Raw genomic sequence first — 12911 nt, 5'->3', positions numbered from 1 at the left:
GGAGAACATACAAACTCCTTGCAGATAGTGCCCTGGGATTGAACTCAGGACCCTAGCACTACAAGACAAAAACGCTACTCACTGATTCATCATACTAAGGTATAATTAAAGGTAAAACAAGTAATCCCAGTTATGTAAAGACCCTTTATCTGGAAAACTCATTCTGGATAACGAGGTCCCATGTTATATAGTGTATAGTGATTACCATAAAATCAGCAGAATCCCCTTTACATATATTGGAAATTTACTTAGAATTTCATTAAGGAAAATAGTTTGTTGTTAACCGGGCCATACACATTCAGATTTTTACACCTGTCCGATTGACTAAACAACTGATGTGTATGGCCAGCTTTAGAGAGACCCTTAAAAGCGATACTGACATGTTCCTATGAATATCCATAGGAACGTGTTAGTAATGAGTTGTGACACAAAATATTTGGCTCCAAAAGTTCTCCAAAGCTGCCCCCAGCCCAGCAATATTTACCAAGCCCAACACTCCGACATGGCTGAAGGCTCTTCCATGGTTTTTTCAGTCACGCTGGGCTGGGGGCTGGGTGATCATTCCATAGGCTAATTAGGAATGAAACCAATACTCCAGCCTATAGAAGGATTGCTTTTATCCTTTTAAAGTCGCATAGGAGAGCAACTATATGTAGCTTAGGGGTTTCAAGCAATTTTTACTCTAAACTTTGTACAGGTACGCACTCACAAATTTTGGGTCCAGCATATACAGATTGTGTACTCAGATTGAGTACATTTTGTACTTATTCTGAACCACCAACTAGGTGCACACAGTTCCACATGTTCTTGGGTTCAAAGACACAAATTTCCTCCTGCTTATGGCCTTTTAACCTAGGCTGAAGTGATTTACCAGACACAAAAATCAGTAAAGCATTTTTGACCCCTGAAGTGCAGCATTACAGGTTGTAAATTTACAATCATGCAAGAGTTTAAGGCAAACCCTGAAAGATTTTCTGGATTCAGAAAGTCAGATAAACTGATTTCTAGAAGGAGGGTGTTCATACTGCCAACCTGGGTGTGTTTGGATATATCTTGTCCTGAGAAAGTTAATTCTTTTGAGAAAGCAAATCTCAATACTTTACTTGGAGAGATTCATAAGGCATCATTATTACTGATTGTCATAGATCTACAGTGTGTGGCTGCATGTACAGCTCTGAGAAGAGGCAGATTATCCTTGGTCAACTAATAATCAGTTTGCAGCACACTAGCACTGACTGTCCTGCTTGTTCACATTTTATGGCTGAAGAATTGCCGGTTTGAATGAAACCCCTTTCTTTCACAAGCACCTTATAAAGTTCAGGCAAGCTAGGCAAACTGCCCTAAATTCTTTGTAATTTGAAAAATAATTTGTTTCCCACAACAACCATTTCCCTTTGGCTAGCAGGCTGCAGAGGTGAGAACCTCAATGCTGATTTAGGACTCTAAATGACCTCCCCTAAGATTCTGAGGGTCCAAATGCCAACTAAATTCTCTCCTGAGCTTGCATAAAGCTGCTCTGCTAAAATTGTTAACATTCAAACAGAAATACAATCTTGAAGTTGTTATGGTAATAGTAATGGCAAGTCTATGCCCCCTTCTTTACTTAGGTCAGCCACTAGAACCAGAAGTATTTAAAAAGGTTAAAAATAGGGATGCACCAAGTCCACTATTTTTGGATTCGGCCAAACACCAAATTCTTTGCGAAAGACACCAAACCTAATCCTGCTTTGCTTATACAAATCAAGGTACTGAAAGGTTAAAGAGAACTGCACGCTCTGAAAATTTTTTAACTCCATGTTTGTGTGACGAAGTCACATGATTTTAAGTCTGAAAGATGCTTAATGATTGGGATGTGTAGATCTGCATGCTTTGGGTCAAGGGATGGGATCCATTGGATGAAAATAAAATGTTAAATATAAAAGACTTGGTAAAGTTTTACAGCTATTATTGCCACTATGTACAATTAACTAAACAATAATAGATCAGGCCCTAAATACAAAGCCAACTTTACAAAAGGCCCATCATTTATGCCTTTTACTTCTGTGTGTCTGTCCATGAGATGTTCAACACTACAATGATGTTTATTAGTTCATAAATGCATTATAAAAAAAAGTTTGAAAGGATGGAAAGGTGTAGTTTTTGCAGTTTATCTACTACTGGTCCCTTGGCCTACTTAATGGACACTGCTCTAAATCCCTGAATATACATTTAAAAAAAAAAAAAAAACTAGAATAGGTTTTGAGTGCTTTCTCCAAAATCAGTTCATATCCAACTGCTCTAATTATGGAATTAGTTTTACCAGTAATTAAAATTGGATGCCTGTTCTTATCCTCAACTCTTAGACAAAAGGTTTCCTCATCTGAGCACTATGCTTTTATTAAAATTTCCCTGGGAATCTTTCTACTTGAACTATTAAGAACAAAGAATATTTTTTCCTTTTGCATAATTTACCATGTTGATGTAAAGTTTATGCTGGCTCACCTTATCATTTACCATTGCCTGTTAAACATGTTGCAGAAACTTGCAGGTTTGGTCAGAGCTTGGCTAAATGAACAGGGCCATAAGGCTACTGCCACACCCCTACATGCTTCTTGATGTGCCTTCACCCAAAGCATCGGCCTGGCTATAGCCACATGGAGCAGATTTTATAGCATGGAACTCAAGCAGTTTCACACCCAATTCTACTTGCACCAATGGCAAAATCACTAATGCTTATAAAATGTACGACATTTGGAAATGACTAACCCTGTGCCTTCCTTTCAATATCAATCTACCCATCCCCCCCCCCCCAAAAAAAATAAAAAAGTTAAATAGTGCATATTTACAGTTTTATTACAACAGTTGAACCAGCCTTATACATTAGTGAGGGTGGACAAGCAGCATTCCATAACGCCCAATGATTGGCCACATGCACAAACTGCTGCTTAAAGTTAATTACCAGTCAGTCATTCAGTTTCCCTATCCATTGCATTGTTTGTATGCTTGTTGAAGATTAAAAACATTATGACTGAATGAAAAGACAGTCAAGAAGACCAAATACAAATTGAAAACCTTTAGTTTCATCCAGTAATGTCAAAGACTACACAGGTCTGGGCACAAGCAGTAACTAGACTTATTTGCAGAAGTGGCAATAGGGTTAGAACTGTTACAGGCCAATACAACAGGTAGACAGGTGCTTCTCCAGTATCAAACAGTGTAAATTATACAACTTTAAGACTTTATTTCAGAATATATAAAAAATATACATTATGCACAAATTTAAAAACAAAAAGCAAAGTTTGTTCATCTGATGCTTTGGTGAATGATGCTCTTGCTGCTACGGGCCTTTTCCTTTTCTTTCTTTGTGACAGGATCCACCTCAAAGCACTTCCACAATCGCAGAGTTTCATCAGCGGCAGCAGAAGCCACTGTGCAGCCATCTGGGCTTATTGCTAGATTAAGCACCCGAGCAGTGTGACCTAATAATTAAAAATAAGACTTAGATTGGCTTTCCCCACCACCCCAACCATATAAAATTGATAGTTGCTTTAATATACAGATATACCTTTAAGTTCTGTCACTCTTGTCATAGTTGGATATTTCCACAATACAAGCTGATTCTGAGCAAATCCATGGCCAGATATCAATTCTTTGTAATTTGTAGACCATAGTATGGAACACACCTATAAAACAAAAAGCGACATTAGACAGTGTTGTCAGATTATGCAAACATTTACAAAAAAAATTCAGCATCGAAGACTGCACATAGGCAGGGAGCTGGAGGAGACTGTGCATCACACTTTACCTGTGAATGGGTATCAACAGAATTTAAGCAGGTTCCAGAGCAAACATTCCAGATTCTAATGTGCCGGTCGCTTGTTCCCCCACCAGTTGCTAGCACATTGGATTGCCATGGGCACCATGCCACAGCCTAAAAACAAAAAATAGCATTCTAATTAACCCAAGTAGGTGAAAATTGTTTTGTGAGTTTAAAGAGAACATATATGGCCACAAGCCAAGAATTAACAGGATCCAGTTCCATTATTTAAATTACATTTTCCATAAAGTAGGCCCACCTATGTAGTCTGCACAAAACAAGCTTCTAAGGCAGAATATCATGCACTTCCAACTAGTGTTACATGGCTGATTTCTCTGCCAATGAAGAAAATGCCAAATGTTTAAAGCCACACACTCAAACAGCTGATTTAACAGTCCATAAACTTCTGTTTGTGGCAAAATGTCACATGATTTTAAGGATTCAGTTTAGCCAGGGAGATCCCAGACTTGGTCCATTCCCAGTTTTATATATTACAAACCAAACACTTGTCAAATTATATTGGTGGAGAGAAAGAGGAGGGGACAACACAGAGCCTGGTCTGCTTAAAACCACCATGGGTGACAAGAGTTTCAAAGGACAGACTGGTGCAGGTTATCTGGTAGGCAATTACGGTCTCAGTAACTTTAGCTCTGTGTTTAACATACATTAATATAAGTAAAAGGCCCTAAAAGTAAAGCGTTATGGTAGAAATTAGTTTGCGCATGGATTAAAAGCAGGTAACGAATAAAAATGATGCCTCACTTGGTGCACTGTGTGCAGAGGCTTGCTACTGCAAGTGTAGGTGATGCCATTCCAGTATAAGGATCAACTAAAGTTAGGGCCACAGTAACTCCTAGTGGAGAATTATGAATTGGCCGTTTTACAGCTGCTTCTTTATCAGTTTCAAGGAAAAGTATATTTAAAAATGGCTGTTGTAATCTAATAATTTGCCAATAGGTTTTTTTTTTTTTCTTACTTTGTGTTTAAATTATGTATTTTGCAAGTCTCCATTTGACCAGTCACACCACTACCTGCAAGACATTAAAATGGCAAGGAAGCTTTCCATTTAGAGGGATATAGGCTGGAAACAATGGGAGTGGGAAGCAAAGCAGGAAGCCTGGAGATCAAGGACAGCGATCCCCCAACCAGTGGCTCACAAGCAACATATTGCTCACCAACCTTTAATGTTGCTCCCAGGGGCCTCAAAACAGGTGCTCATTTTTTAGTTTGTGACTTGGAGGCAGGTTTTGGAGGCATAAAAAAAAAAAACCATGTATACTGCCAAGCCAAACAGAGCCTCCTGTAGTCCAGTTGATTGTGGGCTACCAAATAATCATATAGCTCCTTATTAGGCACACCCTAGAAGTTATTTCATGCTTGTGTCACTCTCCAGCATTTATATTTAAATGTTGCAAATGGTAGGGGAGGACCCATGCTTAAGGATAACACACAAATTTACTAGAGCTCATTTGCAAAGCATCTATTAGCCCAAGTAATTATATAAAACAAATTACATGTCCATGCGAATTGTACTGTGAAAGAATTTGCTTTGTACTCACCTTAACAGCTCCTTGATGTTGTGTAAATGTTTGTACTGGTGAAAACTCCCCTGAATCTCCTTGAACACAAGGCCATACATTTACCAAGTTGTCATTTGCACCACTGGCAAGATAGCGGCCATCTGGAGACCATTTAAGGCCACACACCTCCTGAGTATGACCTGTTAGTGTGGATACATGATGCTGAGCAACTCTGACATCATGGTGATGAATATGTCCTGTCCGTGAACCACTTAGGGCAGGGGGGGGGGGGGGGGGGGGGGGGAAGAAAAAAAAAAAAAGTTTACAAAATGTATTGCATCCTGTGGACAAAGGTGAAAAATGCCAACTTAATATTAATACATTGTTAAACTAGACTTTTAAAGGTTATAATAAATACTATTGAAACCAGTTAGCAAAATTCAGAAAACCTCCCCCCCTCCAACACCATTACATTTTATATAGCACTTGACAGTGTTTCCAAGTTAGTTATGCCCCGAAACCTGTAGTTTAAGATACTTGAGAACTCTTTTTTTTTTTTTTTTTTTTTTTAAAAGGGACAAATGCAGATTGCATATTAGAATCGGTTTTACCTGGAAAGGATATGGTTGTTCCAACTCAAAGCTCCAACACGGGATGAATGGCTGGTCATATTACGGAGACGTTTCTGCTGCTGAACATCCCATAACTAAAGGAGAGAAATTCTGTTTAATCGCCACTACAAAGAAGAACACACAAGAAGTCTTGATAAATTTCGAATCTCACCTGCACTTCTGAATTACTAGTACCCACTGCCAGGTAATTGCCTTCCTTGATCCATGATACAGAGGATATATATTCTTCTGAATGCTCCATCTGTAGCAGCAGTATTATATCTCCAGTTGCATAATTCCAAAGATAAACAGAGTCATTTAATGCAACAGCAAGGAAGTTCTGAGAGCTCCAGTCAATCAGATTGAGATCTTGGGGGGGGGGGGGGGGGGAAAAAAATTATATCAGACAGGGCTTTTTCTCTGCCCACACAACTGATCCAAAATAGCAAGAAGTAGTACAATGCTATAACTTACAGTAATCGTTCCGGATATCTGGAGCATCCAGGACCCTGTCTGGCATGGAAGGTATATATCTGCCCGTTTTCTTACTGGAACCTGGGGTGGTTTTTTGGCTGTACAGCACTTTCAAGTTATTCTGATATCCTGGAAATATCAGAGCATTTGTTATTCAAAGGAGGAAATTTTAAAAATATATGCATTGCAGAATAACTCATGTTAGTATGTGCTCCTGCTGATTCTACATTTGTGTGCAGCATGCCACAGAAAGTTTTAAACTTACAAACACTTGCTGAAAGGATTTATCGTGTGGTTGCACAAAGAAAATGTCCCCCCCCAAAAAATAGGAAAATTCCTGGCTCTGAAGCACGAAACCTGTACATATATAATCTTAGTCTCATAATATGTTCTACTAACCTTCAGGAGCATTTTGAGGTCTACCACCAAGTCGCAAAATTTTTGCCTCTTCCATATCAAAACCATTAAGATTCATTGCCCAGGCTTTTTGCTGCTCCTGTAATAACATGGACAGCAATTAGATATGGCAAGATGAAGTGTAAAAAGGGAATGGTCACAACGTTCTGTACAAGCAAGAGATTTCAAGAAGTAGAATATTTAAGGGTGTTCATAACATTGTACATTCCTTTATTCTGTTTATAGATTGGGTACAGATGACTATAGCAGGTAACAGTTGTAAATATTTGCAAAATATTTCATGTGCTGAAATAAACATACCTTTTTTGTGGGTGAAGTATCAGCTGGCTCATTCTCTTTGCACAGAAGAAAGCTAGCAACATCCATCTGCATTGCACTGCGGTTGGGAATGAAACGATCACCTCCAGCTCTGGAAGGAGTACCTTGCATTTTTGGACCAGATTTTCCTGATAGAACAGATATTTCAAAGGGTACAAATCACACCTAGAAAAACTGGTATAGCCCACGAACATTATACACAAAATCTACGGACACTCCAGAATTCTTTCTTGCCATTTCACCTAATGCACTTTAAATCATTGCAGGTTACATTGCTGCTCTGCTTCACATTATATATATTAAGTTTCTCTTCATCTGTTTCTCTTCATGCAGGAGTTAGGGGTCAGAATTTTCATCGACAGATATACTATATCTTATGGGGACTCCCTTTCCTAGCACATGTATTAAGAGTTGACTCAACTAACCAACTCCAGCACAAAATCTGACAAAATAACCAAGTTGTGTACAAATCTTGCATGTATAGAGATGGGATTTCTGGTGATTTAAAAATACATCTTCTTGGCAAATGGAGCCCCTTAAAAATGCTAAAAGGGGGATAGTAAAGAGTAACTTGATTTCAGAGACAGGTCAGAACTTTTAATTGATTCTATTTGTATGATGACGCTTAAATTTTAGAGATATATCCCCATGTGCCATTGCTTTAAAAGGGAAACTGGCAAGTGTTTTGCTACTGTACAGTTTCAATGTCAGCAGCTGTCCTTCCCTTGATTTTAATGTTAAAATCAACTGGATCCTGTCAGAGTATAAAAGAGTTTATACTCATGAGTGCACCTTACAGGTGACCCATGAGTGCACCTTACAGGGACAAAGTGATAAAATTTTAGCCCAATTGAACCTATCTGCACTAGTCTTATTCTCAGGAGGGCAAAAAAGCATAAAGCATAGGAACCCCAGTTTTACCAAAGAAGCAGAAGCTGTCAGGGCAAGACCAAACAAATGGGTTGTATTGTATTGAAGTCATTTGTGAAAAAGTTTGTCTTTTGTAATTTTATTAAGAAATGTGAACCATTCCCTTTTCAACCTGTCAAATCCATGCTGCAATAAAGCTCTGCAATGAACACAATGTACACTCTGCTAAATCAGTCTTAATTTTCCTACTAAAGATAAGTGTGGGGAAAAAAAAAAACAAAAATTCATAAATTTAGATTAGCTTCCACAAACACAAATGTCAGTATGCAGACAAGGAATCTTGACTGTTTAAAGAGATACTGTCAATTTTTATGGTGTACTTTTTATTTCTAAGTTACACTGTTTACATAGCAAATAATTCACTCTACCATTCAAAATATTCTTGAATCAACAAATGTATTTTTTTTAGCTGTAATATTAGTGTGTAGGCAGCCATCTCAATGCATTGTGCCAGAGTCTGAGCTTTCAGAAGGAGCCAGCACTACACATTAGACTTTCAGGTAATCTATTGTTTCTCCTACTCCCATGTAAATAGGAGTCCCAAGCCGGACTTAGAACAGCACTCAATAGTAAGAAATCCGATATCTACTGGGAGCTGCTGTCTTGCTACCTTCCCATTGGTCTGCTGATCCGCTGCTGGGAGGGGGGTGATATCACCCCAACTTGCAGTTAAGCAGTAAAGTGTGACTGAAGACTGAAGTGGCTGTGGCACCCTGGGAAACAAATATGGCTAGCCCCATGTGAAATTTCAAAATTAAATAAAAAAAATAAATTTTTGAAAAACTGATTTCAAGGCAAGATTTTGTTGGACAAGCTCTATTAGCTGATGGGCTTTATTTAATTAAAAAAAAAAATGTTTTTTTTCCATGACAACATTCCTTTAAGACAGTCAAGTGCAGGAGATGACAGTAGGTTAAGCAGTTATAGTACCAGTTCAAAACACCCTTCAGACTAATTCCATACCTGGAGTTTTTGAGGGAGTTTTGCTGGAACTGTGGGATCGATTTGACGTTTTCATTGGGGACATTGTACTCGTATTTGCAGAAGTATTCAATGAAGAGCAGTTACCCTCCTTTGCTTTCCGCTGCCATCTTGCTAGAGGAGCATTTGTGATAGGTGTATCCAATTTCAAGATACTATTAATGTCAGTTTCAAATGCAAACTGCGCCATGAGTACAGAAATCTGAAACAAACGTTTACAGAATATTACACATAAAGCAAATGAGAAAAAAAACTTCAAAAAAGGACTTCAAAAATACCATATGGACTAATAGATTCAAATTTAACTATGGACTGTAAGTATATATGTTTTGCTTAAGAGAGTTTCCGGTGTGAGCTTTCAAGAGGGGGAGGTGGAGCGCCATTTGACCAATTGCTTTTGGTGCAAAAAAGCAGTTGGTCAAATGGAGTTGTTCTGCCCCTCAGGTCAGTCTTTCCTGTAACAAACAAACCCCCCCCCCACACACACCTCACCAGCACAGGGAAGTTTCTTCAGCTGTGCCATCATCTTACTTCAATTTTGTCAGATGTCTTTTGAACACATCACACAGGAAAATGCAAATAGGTCTACCAGAAATTTGAGGCCACAGCACACAAGGCATTTTAGTTGCAACCACTTGTGCATATTTTGCAAAGGCTAGTAGCAGATGGCCTACTTCAATAACGATGTGAATGCCCCCTTAGGTAGTCATGCCTGCAGATAATTAAATGCGAGTAGAGTACTAGATTTACAGTTGTAACATCCCCAAATTAACTGGTCTTAAGTTTCCATAGGTGGCCAGAGAAAGGCTCTCTTTGTTTAGCTGGCTATACTTGCCCAGATTCGGCCAGGAAGTTTGACCCGTTTTGATCATACTTGCCTGACCATCTGGGCATACAGCAGATCAACCTACAGGTTGGATGCTATAGTTCATGCTAACAGATGTCAAAATTAACCAATGCAATATATGAATATATGTACATTCGTATGCATGGCCAGTTGCAGAGTATTCGTTTGTTTGCTAGCAGCAGTCAGTATATGGCCACCATTACATTGTCTGTCCATACAAGCAAGTACATTTAGACTGATAAAGAACCCAACAGACTGGGCAGTTCAGAGTAGAGCTTGCAGGACATGGACAGTCAGTGAGGCAAACATGCTTGTGTGGCTAGAACTATAGGAGGCATGTATAAGGAGAAACTTCAAATTCCCCCAATTCCAATATGGCAGAACCATATACACCCCCTTGCCACTGCTAGTACCTAGAGACAATTTTGTTAATGATAGACAGTAGAAACATTTTCACATACAAGTTAAATTCGTTTTTATTTCCTTAATCCAATATAACTCTGCAAGGATTACAAGTTTAGCCCCCATTACTAGCTTAAGTACAAAATGGTGGTTTAGCCGGCAGTTGTGTGGATTCATGACTATTACTAGGTGTACAAAAAGAGATTACAGAAATCTAATTAAATGGCTAAAGTCACAATAACTGGTCTCAGCTGAAAGCAGATATTTCTACAAGGCCGAAAAGCATTCCTTCCCTCAGTAACACGGTTACAGTGCATGGCCCTGCTGAGCAGGGGAATATACCGGATACATTGCCTGCACGCCGCTACCAACACAGGTACGCTCCACTGCAGCCCCACCGTGTATGCACGCTATCCCCATATCCCATATCCCTACATAGCAACACACAAAAATACAGCCTAACTCAGAGTAAAGTCTAACGCCATGTACCCTACTCCATATCAATGCATTGGCAAATAATAAGGCAGCAAGGACAAAGCTTACAAATGCCCCCCCACAAAAGACATCAATCCCGCTGCTCTGTTGTATTAAACTACACTCACCGCAAAGCCCGGCGTCTGTATGCTTCTGTAACCCTTAGCCAGCTAAAGAATAGCTTACCAGTTAGTAACGGTTGCTGTCTATTAGGATCGCCTCTTTAAACTAAGGCCGCCGCGACCTCTGATTGGACACAGGAAGGTAACCGTAACCATGACAACAACAGCACGCCCCAGGAGCTGCTTTCTCATTGGGCAGATCAAGCTAATTCGTGGGGCGGGCCATATTCGAATTTACCAAACGCTTTGGAATGTAAGGATCCTCGCTAGGTACAAACGCGGACTTTCATCACGTGATCCAGGAAGCTGCGAGTTTTGGTCGTGGAGATAAACTTTTGCTTTTGTGGCTGTTTTCGAGTTTAGTTTTACATTTATAGATTTATAAAATCTGTAAATGTGTCCCAAAAGTTTGTTGTTACAAGCAGTACTTCGGTGCCGTGATATTTGTATTTAAATAGATTGTTAATACCAAAACTTTATATTGTATGGGCGCAGCTCCAGCGATGTACATAGAGGTAGAATTCAACTCCCTCTCGCCAAAAAAAAAAAACTTCGGTCACAAAGGGTTTGAAAGTCACACGGCTTTTATGGCTCCACTGACTCCTGCACTTGTGGTCTCCCCCAGGCACAGTGTGGCTACCCCACTGACTCCTGCACTTGTGGTCTCCCCCAGGCACAGCGTGGCTACCCCACTGACTCCTGCACTTGTGGTCTCCCCCAGGCACAGCGTGGCTACCCCACTGACTCCTGCACTTGTGGTCTTCCCCCCCCCCCAGGCACAGTATGGCTACCCCACTGACTCCTGCACTTGTGGTCTCCCCCAGGCACAGCGTGGCTACCCCACTGACTCCTGCACTTGTGGTCTCCCCCAGGCACAGCGTGGCTACCCCACTGACTCCTGCACTTGTGGTCTCCCCCAGGCACAGTGTGGCTACCCCACTGACTCCTGCACTTGTGGTCTTCCCCCCCCCCAGGCACAGTATGGCTACCCCACTGACTCCTGCACTTGTGGTCTCCCCCAGGCACAGCGTGGCTACCCCACTGACTCGTCTTAAAGATGGGAAACTACAGTAATACATAAGTTGTTATAGAGTGACCCTGTGATAGTATACTGGGAGCAGTGCCGGACTGAGATGCCTGAGACCCACTTTCTAAACTATTATTCCTCCTTTGCTCATTGAGTCCTTTTATTATCCTAGTCTCTTTCTTCTCATACAGGAATAGGGAATGACCAGAAAGCCAGCCACCGGGAGTTTCCAACTCCAGCAAATAGAAGTAAAGGTCCCCATACACGGTAAGATCCGCTTGCTTGGCGAGATCGCCAAGCGAGCGGATCTTCCCCCGATATCCCCACCTACGGGTGGGTGATGTCGGGGAGCTTGAAGTTAAAAAAAAAAATAATCCGATCGTTTGGCCCTGGGGATTATGTAGGCGGCAATGGGGCAGTCGGTTCGGGGACCGCATCAATGAGCCGATGCGGCCCCCGATCCGACTGAATCTTAACCTGGCCGATCGATATCTGGCCAATTTCAGGGCAGATATCGCTCAGCCAGTCCAGTCGTTTCTGCCCCTACACGGGCAGATAAGCTGCCGAGTCAGTCCAAGGGACCGATATCGGCAGCTTCTATCGGCCCGTGTATGGGGGCCTTAAGAGGGCCCACTGACACCTGGGCCCACTGGGAGTTTTCCTTGTATCCTGGTGGGCCAGTCCGACACTAACTGGGAGTGTTATTTACTAACAAACTCGTGCCCGTGGTTAATGGCAAAAAATCTGACTGGCATTATGGGCAGTTAAACAGCATGCAGTAAGAACTGAAATTACTGTCACACAATTCAGTCATTCAATTAACCCTATGAGAAAGTACCAACAATAGAGGAAAAAGTCTGCAATATAATATATAAAGTCTGTAATATTATGTCCATATTCTATAGTAAGCAGATGTACATAATGCAAACAAAAGTCCTATATTACATAAACCTATGAACAAAAGAGTTAAAACCTTTTGTAAATGTTTTATC

The 12911-nt window shown here is 40.6% G+C and overlaps 1 protein-coding gene across 2 annotated transcripts; it reads right to left on the bottom strand.

Annotated features, from left to right (window-relative positions):
* Positions 1-2811: 2811 nt before the first annotated feature.
* Positions 2812-11055, bottom strand: cdc20 (cell division cycle 20). 2 transcript variants are annotated; one of them, XM_031899933.1, is made up of 11 exons: positions 10957-11055; positions 9030-9249; positions 7119-7264; positions 6801-6897; positions 6402-6530; positions 6100-6296; positions 5928-6022; positions 5356-5587; positions 3785-3910; positions 3545-3662; positions 2812-3458 (listed from the first exon to the last, which is right to left on the bottom strand). In XM_031899933.1, exons 2-11 carry the CDS (start codon positions 9235-9237, stop codon positions 3283-3285), a joined length of 1524 nt encoding a protein of 507 aa, XP_031755793.1. In that variant the 5' UTR covers positions 9238-9249; positions 10957-11055; the 3' UTR covers positions 2812-3282. The 2 variants fall into 2 exon arrangements, with proteins under 2 accessions (XP_031755793.1, NP_988945.1); NM_203614.1 differs by having other exon boundaries at positions 10899-10962.
* Positions 11056-12911: the final 1856 nt, after the last annotated feature.

Source organism: Xenopus tropicalis, chromosome 4, assembly GCF_000004195.4.
Source record: "Xenopus tropicalis strain Nigerian chromosome 4, UCB_Xtro_10.0, whole genome shotgun sequence".
NCBI lineage: Eukaryota > Metazoa > Chordata > Amphibia > Anura > Pipidae > Xenopus > Xenopus tropicalis.
The sequence above is the reverse complement of the archived record's forward strand: the minus strand, read 5'-3'. Positions and strand labels throughout refer to the sequence as shown.

What these genes read in the sequence shown, in the direction of transcription:
- cdc20 (XM_031899933.1), bottom strand. Translation starts at nt 9,237, where the DNA reads ATGGCGCAGTTTGCATTTGAAACTGACATTAATAGTATCTTGAAATTG. An exon ending in ATACTTCACCCACAAAAAAG is followed by an intron (nt 6,898 to 7,118) that starts GTATGTTTATTT and finishes ATGTTATTACAG; the next exon opens with GAGCAGCAAAAAGCCTGGGC. An exon ending in AGATATCCGGAACGATTACT is followed by an intron (nt 6,297 to 6,401) that starts GTAAGTTATAGC and finishes CCCCCCCCCAAG; the next exon opens with ATCTCAATCTGATTGACTGG.